The sequence below is a fragment of the Rhinolophus ferrumequinum genome, chromosome 5 (assembly GCF_004115265.2).
Source record: "Rhinolophus ferrumequinum isolate MPI-CBG mRhiFer1 chromosome 5, mRhiFer1_v1.p, whole genome shotgun sequence".
Lineage (NCBI taxonomy): Eukaryota > Metazoa > Chordata > Mammalia > Chiroptera > Rhinolophidae > Rhinolophus > Rhinolophus ferrumequinum.
In genome coordinates, this window is record NC_046288.1 from 78,366,805 (window position 1) to 78,387,857 (window position 21,053).

At 43.1% G+C, this 21,053-nt stretch overlaps 1 protein-coding gene across 8 annotated transcripts in view; it reads left to right on the plus strand.

Moving 5' to 3' along the window:
- Window positions 1-19,843, plus strand: part of PROM1 (prominin 1) — a 112,396-nt gene extending 92,553 nt beyond the window's left edge. For 5 of the 8 annotated variants that reach the window (XM_033106757.1, XM_033106753.1, XM_033106754.1 and 2 more), the window contains exons 12-25: window positions 85-237; window positions 1,301-1,424; window positions 2,843-2,946; window positions 4,482-4,566; window positions 6,177-6,323; window positions 6,938-7,009; window positions 7,999-8,091; window positions 9,803-9,856; window positions 11,630-11,710; window positions 11,841-11,909; window positions 14,195-14,287; window positions 17,544-17,659; window positions 18,172-18,195; window positions 18,601-19,842. In XM_033106757.1, coding sequence (XP_032962648.1) covers window positions 85-237; window positions 1,301-1,424; window positions 2,843-2,946; window positions 4,482-4,566; window positions 6,177-6,323; window positions 6,938-7,009; window positions 7,999-8,091; window positions 9,803-9,856; window positions 11,630-11,710; window positions 11,841-11,909; window positions 14,195-14,287; window positions 17,544-17,659; window positions 18,172-18,195; window positions 18,601-18,655 — 1,270 coding nt within the window. In that variant the 3' untranslated portion in view covers window positions 18,656-19,842. Of the gene's footprint in view, window positions 1-84; window positions 238-1,300; window positions 1,425-2,842; window positions 2,947-4,481; window positions 4,567-6,176; window positions 6,324-6,937; window positions 7,010-7,998; window positions 8,092-9,802; window positions 9,857-11,629; window positions 11,711-11,840; window positions 11,910-14,194; window positions 14,288-17,543; window positions 17,660-18,171; window positions 18,196-18,600 lie in introns of all 8 variants that reach the window. The other 3 variants (XM_033106759.1, XM_033106758.1, XM_033106760.1) reach the window with 1 other exon arrangement.
- The last annotated feature ends 1,210 nt before the right edge of the window (window positions 19,844-21,053 follow it).

The window sequence follows — 21,053 nt, forward strand, 5'->3', positions numbered from 1 at the left end:
CTGCTCCAGCCTTAGTATGACAGCTTTTGTGTTATGATAATGTCACCTCTTTCAGGTATAATAACATTGTGCTTGTTTCACCAGGTGGCTGGCGAGCTTGGTTGTCTGCTGTTTGCTGACTCTCATCATGATTTTTTATTACCTGGGCTTATTGTGTGGCATATTTGGCTATGACCGGCATGCCACCCCAACCAGACGAGGCTGCATCTCAAACACCGGAGGCATCTTCCTTATGGCGTGAGTGTTTGCTCTTTCTTGCCATGTTGCAGGGTTGGGGATGGGGGTGGGTAATGCAGGGAGGAGAGCAGGTGACTCTGGTGGTACGGGGATCCAGTGGCCTCTGGGCTGAGCACCCTGAGTTCCAGCAGAGTAAGTGTGCTGATGTGATTCGTACTTTTGTGGGTATGGGAAATTTCACCAAGTGTAAAAAAAGTAAAAGAAAACTCTAAATTGGTTGCACTTTGGTAGACAAGCTTAGACACACTGTTTATCTGTGGCGAGCTCCTTTTTAAAGCAGTTATCATGAAAATTATTTCCAAGTCTGCTTTCTTGATTTCCATTGTTTTTGTCCCTACATCCATCCAGTCATCCACCCTTCCATCCGTCTGTCCATCCATCCATCTATTCATCCACCCATCCATCCACCCGTAACCCATTCATCCATTCACCAGATGCTTGTTAAAGACTGACGTGGTATCAGACACTATTCTATATGGTTTTCCAGTTTGTTCACTTTGAAACTCTAGAAACTTGATGTAGAACAGAGGTTGTCTGTCTACCCCATCCTTCAGGCTCTTCCAAGAGTGTTCTGCTTCAGAGGAACTGTGTTGTGTTCCTCCTCAGTAGCTTCCCTTCTCTGGATTCGCCAGGCCTTCCCTGGTGCACCCAACCGAACTCTCGAGCTGCCATTTACCCCACTGTCTGTCCTCTCTGGATGTAGAGCCACGTTGGTCTCTTTCATCCTCCAAAGGGTACATTTCCTGCCTCAGAACCTCCGCACTCACTGTATCCTCTGCAGAAAGTCTTGGTTCACTCAACTGACTCAGAGCCCATGTCGGAACCAGAGTGTTGGACTGCAAGCAGACCAGGGACTAATCCATGAGGGTTCTCTAAATACCTATGTGTCTAGGGCTGAAAGCCCACAGTGCCCACCACTTTCTGGCTACACTCTGGGTAGGCAGACCTGTTTAAACTGCAAACAGCTGAAGACCGCAGGCCCATTTTTCACATTGAATAGGTAGAGTTAGTAAGTACTGGCTTGTAGAATCCTTAACTTTATTTGTCTCTTTTTTTTTTCCAGAGGGGTTGGAATCAGTTTCCTCTTTTGTTGGATATTGATGATCATTGTGGTTTTTACTTTTGTTGTTGGTGGAAATGTGGAAAAATTGGTCTGTGAACCTTACCAAAACAAGAAGTTATTCCAGGTAAATGTGGGTTTTGTAACCATTATGGGAGAGCTTCAGCCAAAACTTTGACTTCTCTATATCTTATGGGTTTCATCAGGAGCAGTGCAAAAAGATGAGCAGTTTGGCTTTCATTCAAGAAGTTGAGATTTCCTTCTATTTTTCAGAGCAATACATATGTATATATATATATATATATATATATATATATATATATATATATACACACACACAGTTGTACAGCATTCTTATTTTTTTTATGTAAGTGAAATCAATAGCTAGAATTAAGACCTACACACCAATGGGCATGGTAATATTTTGGGAGAATAAAATTCTCCTCAGCAGTAGTTCTCAAGTGTGGCTGGAAACATCAAAAGATAAATTCCTGGGTTCATCCCATACTCCAGAAAGTTCCTTTTCAAAAGTTTCCCAGATGACAGTTGCCCACACAGCTGGCTTGAGGCCCTGAATCTGGAGTGAAAGAGACTGATAAATTGCACCCCTCATGGCAGACAGTTGTCCCTGGCGGAAATCTGACGAGGCAGTTAGAAATTGATCTCAAGCCTCCCTTTCTCCCTCTAAAACCAACTACAGCAGGCTCTAGGGGGCCATTTTGCAGTTTAGCTTCATTAATTAAGAAGGAAGTTTTGGTCAATATGTCTGTCTTTTAACTTCGTCTTTCCAATGTCTTTCTCCAGATCCTGATTTTTAAAAATATATTTCTGTTTTATTTGTATATTTTCTACCTCAAATCTGTTATATAATCAAGTGAATGACTATTAAAGTGACCACTTGTTGTCATGGCATTTTAATTATTCATTTGGTTGAGGAAAATTAAATCAGGAGCATCAATTTGTCAAATTATCTTCATTTGGCCTTCTGATAAAATTAATAATAATGATAATAATAATAGTAATAATAATAAGACATCAAACTAGACTTCATTCATACTGTGTTAAATCATTATAAAGGAATTCTTAAAAAGTAGGGGCTATTTCAAAACCATTTACACTCTTCAAGCATATATGCAGTCGTGCACTAATTAGCTCTTCTTATATATGTATATGATGTGAAGTCAGAGAATTATGAGTTTTAATTCATTTTGTTTAGAGAGAAGTAGTTAAGAGCTGGGTAGTTAATTGCTTCATGGCTTTATATTAGCCATTCTGAATCAAATTGTCTATTCTTCTCCCATTTATAATGTGTTGTTTTGCTAAAAAGTAGTGTAGTGTTCTCAAAAAAAAAAGTAATTCCGGTAATTCCTATTGATTTATTCCAATTGTAGTATTATTTTCTAGTTTTAAACTGAAAATCAGTGAGGAAAATCATGACATGAAAATCTCACAAATATATTTAACAGAATATTAGTTTTATTATATGTATGTATGTTAGAGTAAAACTGTCTTTTTTTTAAAAAAAAGTTTTAAAATTTGTTCTAGATTTTGGACACACCATATTTACTGAATGAGAATTGGAAACACTATCTCTCTGGCATGGTATTTAACAAACCGGATATTAATCTCACTTTTGAACAAGTTTACAGGTATGAATAATTGCATTATGCATTTTTTGCTACTTCAAATGTTGCTGTTCCAGACCGAGAATTTTGCTTTCATAGTGTCTTTAACCTTAACGATGAGACTTTCCCGTTTCATAATTAAACTGTTCTCTAGTCATAGCAAAGAAATAGTAGAAATAAGACCGAAAAAAAATAATCTTTCCTCTGAAAGCCTTTGAGACTAGGACTCACTGGTTAAGGAGACCCTAAGATGCGTTAATGGGATCCTGTGAAAACTCCCGTTCAAGAATTACCCCACCCCAAGTCAATGCCATGTAACAAGAATTCAGTGGATGGAGCCAAATCCCAGATATGCAAAGGGCCGGGCTGTGTAGTCGGGCTGCCCAGGCCCCAGTCCTGGCTCTCCTACCGGGAGCTTTGTGATCCTGAGTGGTTCCACTGCTCTCTGTTCAATAGGGGTGAAGTTTCAATGGCTCCCCATCTCTTCCAGCAGAGACACAAATGAGTGGCACATATGTCCACCCTTCTCACACCTAGCCCTCATGGCAGATATTGGTAATTGATTGTGGTCTTCTACTCAGCTCAGAGAGTCTCCGGATATTTCTCAACAGCGTGTTCTAGGCAGACATTATTAATCCATCACAGTTTCTGTGCATGATTAAACCATCCCAGCTCTTTGTGATTCTGGCTCCTGCAGAAATTTCCAGTCTTCCCTCTGATTGTTAGTGCATTGAGTTCTCTGTTCCAACAACACCAACCTACTTGGGGTTCCCTGGAGAGCAGTATCACACCTCCTGGGATGTGGGAAAGTTGCTTCTCCCATGCATCCCTCAGGGCTAGAGGGCTCTGGCTGTAGAACCAGAAGGAGATGCTCCCAGAAAGTGGCTGTGGCTGTCTTGGTGGCAGGTGACACCTACCCTTTTTAGCTCAGTCAAGGAGGCATATTTTTTTCCCATTTTAGGGAAGAACAGAGAGGTGAGGCCAAGTGAGGTTTCAAGCCAAAGTGTCCCGACCAGCTGGATGTTTGTAGCCCCTTCCCTATCTCCATCCTGCCATTAGAATATACATCCAACCCTATGTTCAGTAAGTGAAGCTTACTAAGGGAGGTAGTCTGACAGGGGCTTGTCAGCATCTTTTAATAAAGCCCATGAAATGCCTTGTAACACACCTGTTTCTAGTAAGTTTTGTTTTTGTTTTTTGCTTTTTTTTAACGAGCATTTATTTCACCCCGATTTGTAAACGTGTCATCCCTCACAGCACTGGATGGAGCACCAAGGAGACAGGTAGAAGGACGTATTTACCAAACCTATTGGATCTGTTCCCCAAATAGGACGTTCAGTAAAGTGGGGAATGAAGTCAGGAATGGTGGGTGCTGGGGGTGGGGGTGGGGTAGGGGTTTGTGTGGCCACTGGTGACTGCTTACGGTGTCGACCCCAAAAACCACTATGGTCACAGATTAAACAAAGATGAACAGTTAACCTTTCTCTTCGTCTTTAGCAGTGGACAGAAGTAGCCACAACTGCCTTCCTGGATTATAATTATTCTGTCTATTCCCATAGTGATTGCAAAGAAAATAAAGGCATTTATGCCACACTTAAGCTGGAAAACCGCTACAATATTAGTGAGCATCTCAACATTCAAGAGGTAAGTCATTAGAACCAATCATGAAATTGATGTATATTAAATCCAGCTGTCTTTGTCGTTTTAAATTGAGGTAAAATTCACATAAAATTAACCATTTTAAAGTGACATTTTGTACGTTCACAAGGTTGTGCAACACTTACTTGTATCAAATTCCAAAACACTTCCATCAGCCCCCATCCCAGCCAGTTGTCTTCTTGAGTCAGGCGTTTCTCTAGTAAGTTATGCAAGATGCTCTAAGGGGCCTCTGAGAACACTTCACAGGGAAAGATTTTTCTCTGAGTGTCAGTGTTCCCAGAGGAACAAAGCCTACTTGTTCCCCAGGGATACTGGCTCTCCAGGACCGGCCACCCTTTTCTGCCAGGTCCCTGAAGAGGGAATGAGGCACCGGAAACGATGGCACACGCCGTCATCATTCCTTATGAATCACAGCTGTGGCTGCAGGCATCCAGGGTGGGCTCTCCTGAGCTCTGCTGGCCCCTGGCAAGAGATAGCATGGCTGCAAGGGTGGCAGCACACAGAATGGAGTGACCCCTTCTCCTTTGCCCGAGCCCACACTGAAGGCTTGAATCTTCAGACTCTGAAGATATACTACTGCAGAGCACACTGGCTGAAAGTAGGAGCAAGAGAGGTTCAGCTGCCCGGGTCTGGGGTGACATTAGCCTAGGCTATCTTCACTTCCTCTTTCCTCGAGGCCTTCTGGCCTTCTTAGCTAGGTAGGGAAGAGGCTAAGGAGCCTTCTTTCTTCTGGATTTCCAAAATGGAAGAGATACCAAGGGATACCGAGGGAAGAGGTTGTCCCACTGTGGTGTCACAAAAGGCTGTCCGAGGTACCATGACCTCATGATGGCCTGATGGTTTTCATATGTGAAGATAGTTATTTGAAAGCAGTAGACAAATTTTGTATCGATAATCTTACCTAAATATTCCTTGCATGTAGACATAAATAAAATATAATTTTGTAACCAAGCCAGAAATAGATGCCCTCTACACATTTGCCCATCAGGCTATGTGTCATTTTCTTTGTGCGCCGTGATGAGTAGGGGTGGAAAGTGCCCAGGACACAGGCACTTCACACTGCCTGAAACTAGTGGCTCTAAGGACAACCCTAAGTCATCAGCCATGTTCCCATAATCTCCAGTCTCCTTAGCACCCAAGTCCAGTGCATGCTGTCTCCTTTCCTGGGATGCAGCCTGACAGGTCCCTTTCAGCATCTCTATTTGTCAAGACTCACTCAGAAGCCATCTCCTCTCTGTTGCCCTCCCCCATCTCCTGCTTTGGAAGTGTCCCCCCCACTCCTAGTGTCCTGATGCAGTTCCTGTGCCTTTCTCATGACGCTGCCTCTTCCTCTGGAGGTCTTTGAGGGTAGAGGTGCAATATGTTGCTTTGCACCCCACCTCCTCACATAGCACTTGGCACAGGGCATAAGGAAGGAGGCAGAGAGGCAGGCCAGGAGTGGGAGGGGAGAGAAGAGGACCAGGAAGAAATTGCCAGTCAAGTGCAAGTATATTCTTTTTTGTCCTGTGTAATTTTGTTGTTCTTTTAAAGCATTAAGTATGTGACATTATTGGAAAAGAATGGGCTCATTTATAACTTTTCTCTTACTCACGCAGCATACCGGAAACATAAACAGTAGTTTCGAAAACATGAATGTAAAGATTGACAATATTGTTCTGCTGGACGCAGCAGGAAGAAAAAACCTTATGGATTTTAGTTCTTCAGGAGTTGACCAAGTAGATTATGACGCTTTCTTGGCTGAGGTATGACCTGTGTGCTCATGCTTGATCTTTTGGGGGAAATCAGAGCACGGATATGTGTGCTTCTTTTTTGTTTTCATTTTTTAAATGAGATGAAATTCACATAACATGAAACGAACCATTTTAGAGTGAGCGATTCACTAGCATATAGTACAATCACAGTGCCGTACAACTGCCCCCCTGACTAGTTCCAGACATCTTCCTCACCCCAAAAGAAAGCCCCGTTCCCATGAAGCGCCCAGCCTCTGGCAACCCCTAGTCTGTGTTCTGTTTCTTGACTTTACCTTTTGGGATATTTCAATATGAATGGAATCATGCAGTATGTGACATTTTGTGTTTAATGCCTTAACTGGTCCCTTTTACGGAGCCTGAAGTTTTTGAGATTCATTTGTGTTATGGCATATAGCAATCAGTACTTCATGTGTTTTTATGAACAAAACAATATGGTTTTCTGTGTGTAAATAAGAATGAAATGTTGCCAGCTATGCGAGAGCCTCCCGCCTTACTGTACGGACCTACGTTCAATTTGTTGCCTGTCAGATGTTGTTAAGGTTTAAAACTCCTGTATCTGTGACACAGTTTTGTTTTTGTGTGTTTTTTCCCCATCTCTTTTTTAGATAGCTAAACCTCCCACAAAAGTGAATCTTTTGTCATTTGCAGAGGAACTAGAGAGAAAAGCCAACGAGTTGGTGAGTTCCAACAGTCCGGTTAAATGCTATCATTGTAGATGTCGCATGTCTATACGATTCTTAGGCAAGCTTCCCTTCACCACAAGTGACCCCTTGTTTACACAGTCTCTCCCGCGCATGTCTGAAGTTCCACCATCAGCCATGGCCATGTGGCCCACAAGTCTGTGAAGGTTTCCAGGGCGGCTTTGGGGGGCACACAGCTTTTCCCGACCCCTGCCTTTGGTGTTGGCATCCTGAACTGCTTTAGCACCACTGTTTTCGCCCCGTGAACCCCTCCACTGCTAACACATGCCCACACAGTTTCCTTGCAGTGTAGGGAATGGTAACGAGGACGGGGCAGGGAACTTGCATGTGGTGCTTTGCTTCGCAGTAAGAAGTGGGTGAGGGAAGGCAAAGACACCACCCAGGCCCCCTAAGCTTCCCCTCCATCAGCTACTTTGCGTGCTGGTGACTAAATGGCTGTCAGTGGCCCCTTTCAAAAAGCCACAGAGCGTGATGAAGAGGCACCTGGGCTCCAGGGGACAAACAGGATTTAAATCCTGACTCAGCCACTTCCTCACTGTGGGACCCTGGGCAAGGCCTTCCCCCCGTCTGTGCCCTCGTTTCCTCACCTGTAAGATGGGGGCAATGTGATCATTAGGCATTAATATACTAAACACTATTGAAGTGTGGACTGAATCAAACTCACTCAGTTGAGCCTTGGTTTGCTCATTGTAAAATGGGGGTATTGCTGCTTTACGGTGGCGATCTCATGGTGAGGTGAGAAAGACGGAACACAGCCTCTGGCACTCAGGAAGGCCTAACGAGTGTGGGCCTTTGGATTGCTGACAGTTCGCGCCCTTCTGTGTCTCCACACGGCCCCTGCAACACCCCCAGGCCCACAGTCACCATCTTACCAGGAAGGCTGCACGCAGCTCCTGGGGTTAGAGAGGGTGCTCCAGGCTCTGGAAAAATGGGGTTGATCTTTGTTTGTTTGATTCTCTTTGTAGCCCCCCGGAAACTTGAAAAGGTCCCTGACAAGTAATGCACAAACGATTAGAACAGTTTACCACGACCAAGTCATGCCTTTGGGACAACTGATGGTAAGAATCAACAACTTCTGCCATTTCACTGTGACCTGAGCACAATCCATTTCACCTAGTTGGCTTGGTGACATATGTGCATCTCACGTAGGTCAAGTCCAATTGGCCTCAGGCTAAGACACTGAACTACTTAAAAAATATATGACAATAGCTGGACTTGAAAGAAGACAATTTTTCAATTTCACCCCTCCTTTCTGTTTATTTCCCTGTCTTTTTCCATCTGAGTGTGAACAGATAGATGAAATCTGTGGTTGCCTCATCCACTGTGCTCTGGTTTCCACAGCCTTCACTGGGCCCCTCTAAGCCATGCACTTGGCTACAGTGCTGAGGTCTCTGTTCTGGACTTATTTATTCTCAAATCGTTTTTCTCCAAACCCTGCCGAGAAATATGTGAAGGCAAGGGTAAGTCCTTTCAGTTCTGCCTTCATTGGCTCTGTTCTCTGTCCCGATCAGCCGTTTTCCTCTCTCCTCTCTCCCATCCTACTGTCTGACTTTCTCTTCCTTGTTTTCTCTGCCTGCTGGCCTCTTTCCTAAATGCCAGAGAGGCAGTTTGTAGCAGAGAAAGAATAGGGGCTCTGGAGTCAGGCTGACCTGATTTCATATTCAGCTTCTGCCTCTCCACAGTCCTATAGCTGCCAGTTTCCTCCTCTGACAATGGTGGGACCGGTTCTTGCCTGGTCCCAGGCGATGAAGGTAAACTCTGTAAATAGGAGGAGTTATTATTATGCTTGTGGGGTTGGTCAGGTTTGCAGCTCTCAAGGGGAAGACTATGTGGAAAGTGAGTTACAGATCAGTTTGCCCAGGCTTGGAGACGCAGGTTAGTCTACTTGACCTCCAACTTCAGAACCTTGCAGAACTGGTTTTGACCATCCTTCTCTCTCCCTTTTTTCCTTGACTCTCTAATTCATCAGAGTATCACAAAGTCCTCCTATTGAATTTTCTTAATTTGTTTGCTGTGCTTACCACAGTTCTCTGCTACACTTGTTTGTGTAGGCTCGCACAAATTCGTTAACATTTTAAGCTGGTTTTTGCATGTTCCCTAAATGCCTTCATTCACGTCAACACAGGACTCCTTGGCCTTTTCAGAGCGGGGGTAACCTGTCTATAAATAGGCAAGTTGTTCTGTACATGTGGTCTACAATCTAAATGGGAGGTTAACAAACTATGGCCCTGAAAACTAGCCCGTGGGCCAAATCCAGCCTGCTGCCAGTTTTGACACATAAACTTTATTGGAACCCAGCCATTGCCCACTCTTCACAGGTGATCTGTGGCTGCTTTTGGCCACAAGGGCAGAGTTGAGTGGTTGTGGCAGGGTACGGCCCACAAAGCCTTCAATCTTTACTATCTGGGCCTTAAGTGATCTAATCAATCAGCCAATCCCTCATCTAAAACATGCAAATGAGACCATTCGTGTTGGGCAGTCTTTATTTTAAGTCGTCTGCCACTTTGAGCAAACCTGACACCTTGCATGTCATGTGCTGCCCTTTGAAGCTCTAGAATACGTATTCTAATTTTTTTCCACTGTTCTCATACCGGAGGTATGTGAGGTGCACATTGTTATTATGTCTGTTGTTTTTTCTAGAATAACAACACCATTGCATAGTAATGTTGGATTTCATGGCTGACTTGACAGGGGGGAGGGGGACACAAGTCATGGATCTTGCTACTTCATGTAATCTGTTGGAAAATGTTGTCTATGTTTGTTCACCAGAGAAGTTCATACCGAAGTATCGAGAATCTTCAAAACAAAAGCAGTGGATTGGGGGTAAGGATTTATTTTCTTTTTCTGTCACGGGGTCTTATTATAAAAGCACACACAGATTTTCAGAGACGTTGGTTTTGCAGGTATTTTACATTAAAAAAAAAAAGTATCAGTCATCCACCCATTTTAAATGCTGAGCTGCGTTTTCCTACCATTATCTTTCTGCGTGCTTCTATCAATGCAGACCTCATCTTGGCACGTTGTTAGGTGCACAGAAGAAAGCTGTGTTTGGGTGTGCAGGACACAAGCTTAGAAGGTACACTAGTCACTTTTATTGAGATAATGCTGCCTAACAAACAGCCTCCGAATCTCAGTGCCTTCTAGCCACAAACTTTCATTCTCATCATTGGGTCAACTCCAGGCTTCTTCACATATTGTCCCACCTAGAGACCCAGCCGGAAGGAGCAGTTCCCGTCTGGGTCACCTCAGGTCCTCATAGTGGAGAATTCACTATGGCATTCAGAGGATGAATGGAAACATAGGTGTTCTTGGAAGCCCCCACTTAGAACCAGTACCCTGCCAATTCATCTGCGTCCCATTGGCCAGAGCAAGTCACACGGTCAAGGCCATCACCCATGGGCGGGGAAGTATGCCCCACCGCCTGGGCAGCCATGCCTGGAAAGGTATCAGTGATCAGGAACAGCTAATACAGCCCATCACAGGGTCTCCCTCTGGCCACAACATTCCCACAGCAGAAACTGAGCTCCGAGGCTGTGTTGTATTCGCTTGTACCTATAATGAATGCCAACAGGCAACTCAGGAAATATTTCTTATGGAATGGACTAGGCTGCCCATAAGCAGTTTGGGATGTCAGTCCCACAGCAGAAAACTCTGCATTTCTCCCTGTGTTTTTCTCAGAGCTGCTTGTACTCACCTTTGTCACAAGGATTCTTGCCATACTTGACTGGGCCTCCCCAGTGAACCATGAGCTCCTTAAGCTGTAGTTGGTACTCTCCCTGGGCAGCATTAAGCCTGCCATTTGTCGATGGACCAAGGCCCTGACTCAGTTCCCCGGCAGACCATTAGGTCTACTCTGCTCCAGGACCATTCCTGTATCTCTCGTCATGGCTGCCATATCACAAGTGTGTGTCCCATGCCCAGGGAACATGGAGACAGACCAGTGACTGCATGCAGGTCCTGTGTTACCCCGATGCACCTTGACTTTCAGAGTGACAGCATGCAGCTATGCACTGCTCTCCATCAAGGGTCAGGGGGGCGGAAATCAACCCTTGACCTACTGGCCAGGCTATGTGCCCTGAGGTCTCTGTGCACCTGTTCTAATTTGCACCAAACTTCCATGTGGGTTGGCAGTGGTTTTGTCTTTATTTGTGTGACACCGCAAGCGTGTGGACTTTGGAGTGAAAATAACAAACAAGCAAACAAATAAAAACAAAAAAACCAAAACAAAACAAATAAACAAAAAAACTAGGTGCAAATCCCAGGTCTTACGCTTCTCAGCTTGGTGACCCTGGGCAAGGTCAACTACTCATCTGTGAAGGGAGCCTAGCAGTACCCTCCATTTGGCCTTGTGAGTATTCAGTGATGTGATTCAGATACACCACTTGGTGCCCACTGTCCAGCACAAAGTAAATGCTTGCTGTGTACTTGTCTCCTTCCCCCTGCCCTCAGAAGGCTGCACTGGTTCTGTCATCTCTTTTGCCAGCAAACTGTGGTGGTGGTGTGGGGCTGAATTAATAGCACTTGCATCCATATGCAAACGGTCCAATGAAACCCTTTATCACTTGATATCTTGTCAATTGTTGCTGTGTTTTCCAGGTGAAAGTGGTCAATATCATTTCCTCTTTGGATTCTGCTCAGGACTTCATCACAAACCATATTTCCTCTATTATTGTTCAAGTAAGTTTTTTTTATTTTTATTTTTTAAATCAGTATTCCAATAAGTGGAATACTGGACCATAACTACAAGATTCAATAGAGTAGGGTGCAGTCATCCTAATGGTTTTCCTACTCTTTGATTTCTTTCCAGGAAAGTACCAAGTATGGGAATATGATACTTGGATATTTTGAACGTTATCTGCAGTGGGTCAAAATCTCTGTAAGTAGTTTATCTTCTATGAACAGAAGGGGGCTGTGTGTTAGGATAGTCATTTTCGAGGAGAAAGTCAGGAAGAAATAAAATTAAATTCCCAGTAATGTTGTAGGAGAGAAGTAAAAGGACCTTGAACTTGGAGACCATGACTAGAGGTGACATGAGACTCCGCACAAGTGTCGCCCACACTGGGCGTGTCCTCAGGCCTGCCCGCCAGGTTGGACAACATGCCCTTCATGGTCTCCCCCAACACCTGGGCTCACCTTTGTCACAGGGATTCTTGCCATACTTGACTGCATCTCTGCAAGTGAGCCATGAGCTCCTTAATTTAAGAGTCTCATGCTCTGCCGACTGAGCTAGCCGGGCGCCGCTTAAGAGTCCATTTGAAGGTATGGTTTGTACACTCCCTGGGCAGCACTGAGCCTGCTACATTGGAACCCACATCAATCTGGGCAGGAATGGTTAAGTCACATACAAGCCACACCCTGAGAATGTTAGGCGGCCATTTGTACAAAATGGATCAGAGCTACATGTTACCGAACTCAATGTGTTCATTTTGTCTGCAAGCCCATGGAGACACGAACAGGAGTTTGCAGCAAAGAAAGTAGAGGTTTAATTAAGGAAATGGCACCAAGCCCAGAGACACAGGTGAGCTCGCGCTCAAAGATCTGGCTCCCTGATGGTGTGTAGGTTACAGATTCTATAAAGCAGAATCACAAGATACCATAGGTTAGGGGTTCAGGGCTGTTGACTGGAGTGGAGGTAAGGATAATGAATCATTTCTTCAGGTCTTGAGGACAGTTCTGAGGTCTTGTGTGGAGTTCCTCTCCTGTCTCATGGGAAAGTAGCCAGGGGGTCATTCCACCTTAGGGCTCAGGAACTAAAACATAATTTAGGTCAAGATGTTATCTTAGCTGCCAGCGGTCTCATTGGTCTCGTTGTGTGACCATCAGTCATGTCCAGGCTACTGTTTCCTGCTGCATCGGGGGTTGCTGATGATCCTCGGGAAAGGCTAGGTCTATATGTATAGAGAGAGGGGGATATGATTTCTAGAGCTAAGATTTAAAACTAAATTTAACCAAAGTCATCTCTCCAAATCCTGTTGGTGTATGAAACTGAGGGCCCCTATGACTTTGGTTAAATCAGTTTCATACACCAACAGGATTTGGAGAGAAAAGCAAGATGCAGGAAAACACATAGAATAGGATCCTTACCCCACTTTCTATAAAACTAACAGTGCAAAAGCCTATAAAAAAAGTGTACAGATCAAATATATGGTGATGGAAGGAGAACTGACTCCGGGTGGTGAACACACAATGGGATTTATAGATGATGTAATACAGAATTGTGAACCTGAAATCTATGTAATTTTGCTAACAATTCTCACCCCAATAAATAAAAAAAATAAAAAAATAAAAATAAATAAAAAAGTGTATAGAGTTGTTTGAGCTTGGAGCGATATAAGGTTATTAATACGGGTTGCCTTGTAAGGTATAGGTGAGCTAACCAATAAAGGAAAAGAAATGACACACTCCCACTCAAAAGAGCTAACATCTATCGTCCATACTCCTGAGTGTTTTTCAGTGAAGGAATGTAGCTCTCTTAAGTCAATAGGATTAGAACACGTGTCTGGGATGCATTACACTTGTATATGAGTTCACCTCATTAATGAATACATTGTTTTCTGTCTTCTAAAATGGGTCAGCAGGTACTGCTGTTTTTATAAATAAAACTTTACTGGCACACAGCCACACCCATTTGTGTGTATATTGTTTATGGGTGCTTTTGCCATACCATGGCAGAGTCAGGCAGCTGGGACAGATATATCTCAGTCCAGCCTGCAAAGTCTAAAATATTGCCTCTCTGGCCCTTTATAGAAAAAGACTGCTGACCCCTATTCTGAAATGTACACTTATTAGTTAATTCACTTTCCATTTTCTTCTCACATCCTTTGTCAGATCACAGAGGGGTCAGGAAAGAAATTCAGACTGAGACACTGTGCTGGACACGTGTACTTTTTAATTCTCTCAGGAGTCCAGTAGGATGGGTTTTATTGTTCCAAATAGCAAACGAGGAAATAAAACCAGAAAGTGGTTTCAGAGAGAATCAGGGTCTTTCTTTCAAGTACACACTTTCATACATCGTAGAATTCATCTGTACAAATCAGCTGTCTGTTCCATGTCTTTACAAGACAGAGAGATCCTTCTTGTGGAAACAGGCCAACGGTAACTGGCATGGAGAATTCTTGTGGATCTTTGTGGCTCAGAGTTTGCCTGTTTCTTACCCCTTAGATCACCGAGCAAGTTGCAGCCTGCAAACCCATGGCCACGGCTTTAGATTCTGCTGTTGACATCTTCCTGTGCAGCTCCATTATCAAACCCATGGTAAGAATTTCACCTTTCAAAATAAGGAGACACGATAAACTCATCATCTTTGGTTTTTATTTTTATTTTTTCCAGATTGCACTACACACTGTAATATAAAATAGTTTCTTGCTTGGGTCTATTACATTTAGACCTAAAATCTAAAATGTAGATGAATGTGTTCTGACACCTAATAGACTAGAAAAATCAAAGAGCTAGCTGCGTCTTCGTTCCTTACGAGAATTATATTTACAGAAATCAGGAGACTTTCATGAAGAAAACTCCTATTTTTCCAGAATAATTGAAAAGGAACAACCACTGGTGGGCAGATTAGATTACCAATATTCGAAAGGATTCCTAGTGCAACTATACATATATATGCGCCCAGAGCTACAGCAAACTTAATTTACCTTTTGATTTACAAACCCTTTGAGATGTTACTATTGGGATGGTAAGTTCCAATTAATCTAATATACTCCTCAGTTCTGTTTCCTCTGCAATATACACCGGCCGTCTCCACGAGCCAGTCCTCTCACTCTGCTCAAAGTACCTCGTTGGCTTCCAGCTGCTATCACAATAAGATTAGGATCCTTAATAGAATACACAAGACCCTGCACGACTGGGTCCCTGCCCACCTAGGCTACATTTTGCACTATTTGATCACCTTTCTCACTGTGCTCTAGACATACTTGTTTTCTGTCACTTTTTTAAATACATTTCGGTGTCCCCACCTTCGGGCCTTTGTACATGCCATTTCTTCTAGCTGGCCTAGAGATGAGACACATACTCTTTACGTTTCTCTCATTCTTCGCTTCCACACCCACACCCTACCCAGCTACCGCCTCTAGGTCTTGTAATATACTGCTTGAGAACACAGATTCTGAATTCAAATTCCGCTTCTACATTTTGTGAATTCTGTGACTGAAAAATGATTGAACTTTTCTGAGCTTCATCAGCTAAGTGGGGTTGTTTCAATGGTTGAGTGAGACATTACATGTAAAGTCTTAACACCATTCCTGGTACATTAACACACTAAGTGTTCACTGCTATTAGCTGTTGTTCTGTTTTCAGGTCTTCACTCAAACGTATCTTTTTTTTCCAGGAAGCCTTTTGATTTTTTTCTTTTTTTCTAGATTGTACTAGACAGTCTAATGTAAAATAGGTTTCTGCTTGGGTCTGTTAGGTTTACACCTAAAATCTAAACCTGATCTTCACAACTAGATCTCTTCTCTACACTCCCATAGAGCTCTATGCTTTTCCTTTAGCGATGTTATTGCTGTTCAAATTGTGTATTTGTGTGGTTCTTTAAGACCTGCCCCCAAAAACTCACAAACTAACCTCTAAACTCCATGATCAGAGGCCCTATGTGATCACTGATGTGTCCCTGTCACCTGTCATATGCCTGGCACAGGTGATTGAATGAATGACGATCAGGTAGCTGTCTGACACAGTACATCCGGATTGTTCTATCTGTCCATCTTCCCATCCCACGCCCATGTCCATCTTGTCTGTGGATGGGCTTTCATATCTGCATGAAAATGATCCTGCACTTACCCAGGCATGCAGACCCTAAGCCTTAGCTTCCTGGTTGCTTCCCTCATCTTCCGACCTCTTACCCTTTCACCTTGCTGCTTGGAGCCTCTGCTGTTGGCTTTGGTTGAAGCCCTCATTGCAGGGGTCCTAGGTTAGCCTGGTTGGCTCTGAATTGATTTCCTTGCATCCAGTGTTCACCACTGACCGCGGGCTAAATTGTCCAACCATGAGATACCTCTCCATAAATAATAAGAGAAATAATGGAGGGGAGGCCTGGAGACCATTCAGGAAGATAATAGGCTATAGTTTTATAGTTGGTGGCTTAAATAGTAAGGAAGAGCTCCAGGCTCTGGCATCACCAGCAAAAGAGACTATAGGTTAGCATGTTTCTTTTACATCTTGATTGTTCCCAAAAGGATTGAAGCAGCTTCCAGTAGAAAGATACAGTTGTCATAAAGCTCTAAAGCCTCTCAAAACAAGGTAGAAAGCATAGAAATCTACCAATAGAAGAATGTGGGGGGGAAGGAGAACAAATTACTGGAGCTTCGGGGCCGAACGGTGCCATTGCTCTTCATCACAACACCGCCAGCAGCAGAGCAGAAATGCAGTGGCTGAGCCAGGAATGTCGGGGTTGTAGCCTTTAGCTTCAGAGTGGTCTGGGAGAGCTCTCCTGGTGTTACCTACAGCATTACCCTAAGACAGGGGACGCAGACTTGAACCTGTAGAGACCTGGCTGGGTGTAGGTTTACAAAGCAGGCCAAGTGTAAGACTCTTGCTGGCGTGTGGCACCCATAGGATCATGCTGGCTGTGCACAGCTGTGTCTGTTCTGATTGGGGAATAAGTTTAGTTAATGTTGGCTATCACCCCTGCAAAAGGTAGTGGTGTCATCGTGGCAAACTGAAGACAAATGCCTCTCTTAAAGGAAGAACCAACACTCAGCCACAGCCGATGTTGCCTTGTGGGAATGAGGACTCGTCATTAGGTCAAACATCAGACTTTTCAAAATGAGACGTAAATCCGGGTTTCTATAGGAAATCGGACTTGTGCATATTGGCAACTATTTTAAAAAAAATACTTTAACGTTGCTTCTTAGACGACACAGGATTGAACTGAGCCTAAGATGTACCTTAAAGACTGGTTAAGTTAAACGTGGAGCGTTTGTTGAGAGCCTTGCCTGCGCTAAGCATTGCTCTGTCTTCTTCACACAATATTATTATGGAATGGAGATGCTGTTGTCCCACTGTTCAGATGCAAAACAAAGCCAGAAAGGTTTATTAGTCACCTTACCATCGAAACAACTCATAAAAGGGATTTGAGCTCAGGCCTGCTGGCAGTCCATGCTCTCAGCATTAGCAGCGAAGGGAGACTATCTGGTGGGGTAGTTCAGTTATTTCGGAGTGTCCTAGAAGCAAACCCTGACTTCACCACTCCCTACTTCCGTTCCTCATTTATAAAATAGAAATAATATAACATAAACATAACATACACGTAATAAACATAATATAAAATGAACATAAACATGATCTGCTCAAAGTTTTTAAAAAGAGCTAATGAATTATAATAATACATAGCACTTCACACAGTGGCCATTTCCTATTATAAGTTCACAAATGGTTTCAATGAGCAAAATTACAGCACTCATGAGAAAAGAGTTGGAAAATAAAATTATTTTTCCCAAGCAACTATTGTTTTCCATCTCCCATCTTTAAACACTTAGTCTTCCTGATTTTCTTTCACCTCTAGAATCTGTTTTGGTTTGGCATTGGAAAAGCTACCATATTTTTACTTCCGGCTATCATTTTTGCTGTCAAGTTGGCCAAGTACTATCGTCGAATGGATTCAGAGGACGTGTATGATGAGTAAGTAGTCGACTTTCCAGAGGCTGAGGGGTATGGGGAGGGGGTCATTTTCTAAGTGCTGCCCCGCGCCCCCAACAGAGAGCTTGCTAAAGATGAGCTCTGATGACCTGAACCTTGGTGTGTTTTTTTTCTTTCTAAGTGGGTCGTCCTTGTTCGGGGTTTTTCTTTGTACCAGTTTTCTTAGGCTTGTTTTTGCTATTTTTTTCCCTCTTGCTTAATCTCCTCAGCTTCCTTAACCAGTCTTCTTATTTCTTGTTTGCAGTTCCTCTGTCTCGGGGACTTGGCACTTTACTTTATAACTGTTCTTACTAGTTTGTATTTTGACTCTGCAGTCCGCCCTTCACTCTGTGTCTGGTGAACTTATATGCTTCATTTTTACTTCACTCATCTCCTCAACACGTGTTTCTCCTGAATTTACTCCATCAGCCATCTGTATTAGAGTAAAAATGTGGGAGGTGCAGCTGTTGAGTAATAAACAAAAATAATTACATCTTCTTTTTTGTATTTTATAGTGTTGAAACTGTACCCATGAAAAAGTAAGCCTTTTCTTTTTTGAATCATTAATAAGATGGGACGGGGGGTGGGGCTCTTTATTATTATACAATGGGCCTTTTTAACTAAATTAATAACATTTTAAACTTATATAACAATAGAGATGCCCAGATTATAAATGCTAATGCCTCTTAAAATGAGGGTGCTGAAGAAATACTTGTTGAATTAATTAAAATTTTATGTGTTTAATTTATTAATATACAAAATGATTGTTTTGGTATTTGTTTTTTAAAAGGAGCAAAATGTAAACATACCTTTTTGCCTTCTTTGTAAATTTAACAAGTTGTCACATACTTTAAATGACTATTACATTGTCTTTGTAATCCATGATGTCAGTACTTTGTCTTAAAGATAACATGGTGTTTTTGGTATATTTATTTTTGTTACAGTGTGCAAAAAGGTCATATTGGTTTTCATAGACATCAAACCACTCAGTCTCTATGAACAAAGTTTTTAAACAGATCCAACTGCACGAGTTCGTGATCTGAGCATCTCCAAAGATTGGAAAAGAAACGTGCCCTTCAGGAGTTCTCATATTTGGTGACACCATGTGAAACATGTACCAACAGGTCCCAAAAGGTCCCAAAAGGAAAAGCGTGCACACCTATTTTCCACCTTTAGAAGTTTGGCTTTAATCATCTGAGCCTTCTATGAAAATTCAAATATGTAACACATTAATTAACTTTCCGTTTAGCCTTTGGGACCAAACATGAATTTTGTCACATTTCGTTGCATGGGAACTTAGGCCTGTAGTTAGAGAAAGTCAGCAGATAGCAATACGTGTGTGAACAATAAAAGAATGATTGCAGAAATATGACTCCGATCTTCTTGAGAAGTATATCTATACAATAGTTATCATTTAAGTCACTGTATTATTTTCTTAAGGCTGCGACAACAAAGTACACAAATTGAGTGGCTTAAAGTACACAAATTATGAGAGAATTGTGTATTCTGTCACAATTATGGAGACCGGAAGACTGAAATCAACATATAATATTAGCAGAGTTGGTTCCTTCTAGAGGGCCTGGGGAGAGTCTGTTCCATACTTCCAACCTAGATTCTGATGACTGCAGGAAATCCATAGAGTTCCTTGGCTTGTACACTTACCACCCCAATTTCTGCTTCTATCTTCACATGGAATTTGGAGTTTTCTTTTCTATGACTAGGTCCAAATTTCCCTCGTCTTATAAGGAATGACTGGAGCAGGGCTCAGCCTCATCAAGAATGATCTCATTTTAATTTCATTATATCTGCAATCAGCCTATTTCCAAACATTCACAGGTTCTAGGTGGACATGAATTTTGAGGGGACATTATTTAACTCAGCATAGTCACCCAACAGCAATAGCAAATACCTAAAAAGATAGAGAAGTGGACATGAAAGAGAGCAACATTATATACACAGAAATTAAACTAAATTACCAAACTCAGAAAGGACAAAAAAGAAAAAATTTTATTAAACATGGTGACTCACTCCCCTCTGAATTTTATGTTTCTCTTTATCTACAAACACATTGGGAATCCACTGCTTGGGTACATAAATTGTGTCTAACTTAGTGATGGCCAGCCCTGATACACAGTGGATTCACCTGGGGGAACTTTTTAAAAATACTGATGCTTGGGTCCCACCCCAGGAGATTCTGATGTAGTTGGTTAGGGATGTGGCCTGAGCATGTGGATTTTTAAATTTTCCCAGATGATTCTAATGTATAGCCAAAGATGAGAAATACTGCCCTAGATTAATTAAATCAGAATTCCAGGGATATAGCCCAGGTAATTCCCATATGCGACCTGGGTTGAGATGACTAATACAGCTTCTCCATGCATTTCATCTAATTAATAAATATTTATTTATCATCTACTGTGTGTCCAGCACTGTGCAAGACACTGGGTGGGGGAGGGATAGGCTAACAGGCTAGGTCTAACCTCCCGGAGCTCAGAGTCAGTGGTGGAAAACAAGATGACACATTTGATGAGTGTGGGGACAGAACCAGGAGTGCAGTTTCCAGGCTCTTGGCCTCACATGGAAAGGTGCTCACTCAGGTAGTAAATGGCCATCAACTGTGATCAGATGGCCATCAGCTGTGGCTGGTTGGCCGTCAGCTGCAACCAGTGAGCCATTGGCCACTAATATAACTGCCGTGGCTACACTAGCAGCAAATGGGGGCTAGCAAGAAGATCGTGGCTGAACTAGCAAAAGCGGATTGCAGTTAGCACGGCGGAGTGCAGGTTGCAGATTGCAGAGAAGTGGACAGCAGGTCGCACGTCGTGAGAACCCAGCCTCCAGTGAGACTATAGTGGTGAGACTCCCCTACCTATGGCTCCGTGGGTGTTCCTTTTTGGCCTAGCCACATCCTGCGTTCTTATGTGGGGAGCAGGAGCTGAGACCCCGCAGGCCGCCTCACATGACAAATGGTGCAGCGAGCAGGGTCCCCCGCATGACAATGAGTGTCTGAGAGACACAGAGGTGGGGGGGCGGGCAGGGGAGTTTTGCTGCCATTGAGTTTCTAAAAAGTATATACATCAAGCCTGACACACTTATCAAATCTGTTTCTTAGGAAGGCTCTGTGCCTTCCACTTGTCTCCTCATATAATCCTCACCACATCCCTGTGAGGTCAGCAGTTTTATTCCCAATTATAAACTAAGTGGCCTGAAGCTTACAGCGGTGAGTTGTCCAACATCACACAGCGCGTAAGTATTCGGGCCAGAAGAGGATCCAGGTCCTCCGATTCCACAGCTCCTGGTTCTCAGTACATGCACGTCAGGAGCTGGGGTGGGTGTAGCACAGACCATTTCCAACAACTGTACAAACTGAAACCACCATCGAGCTGTCCAGTGTTTT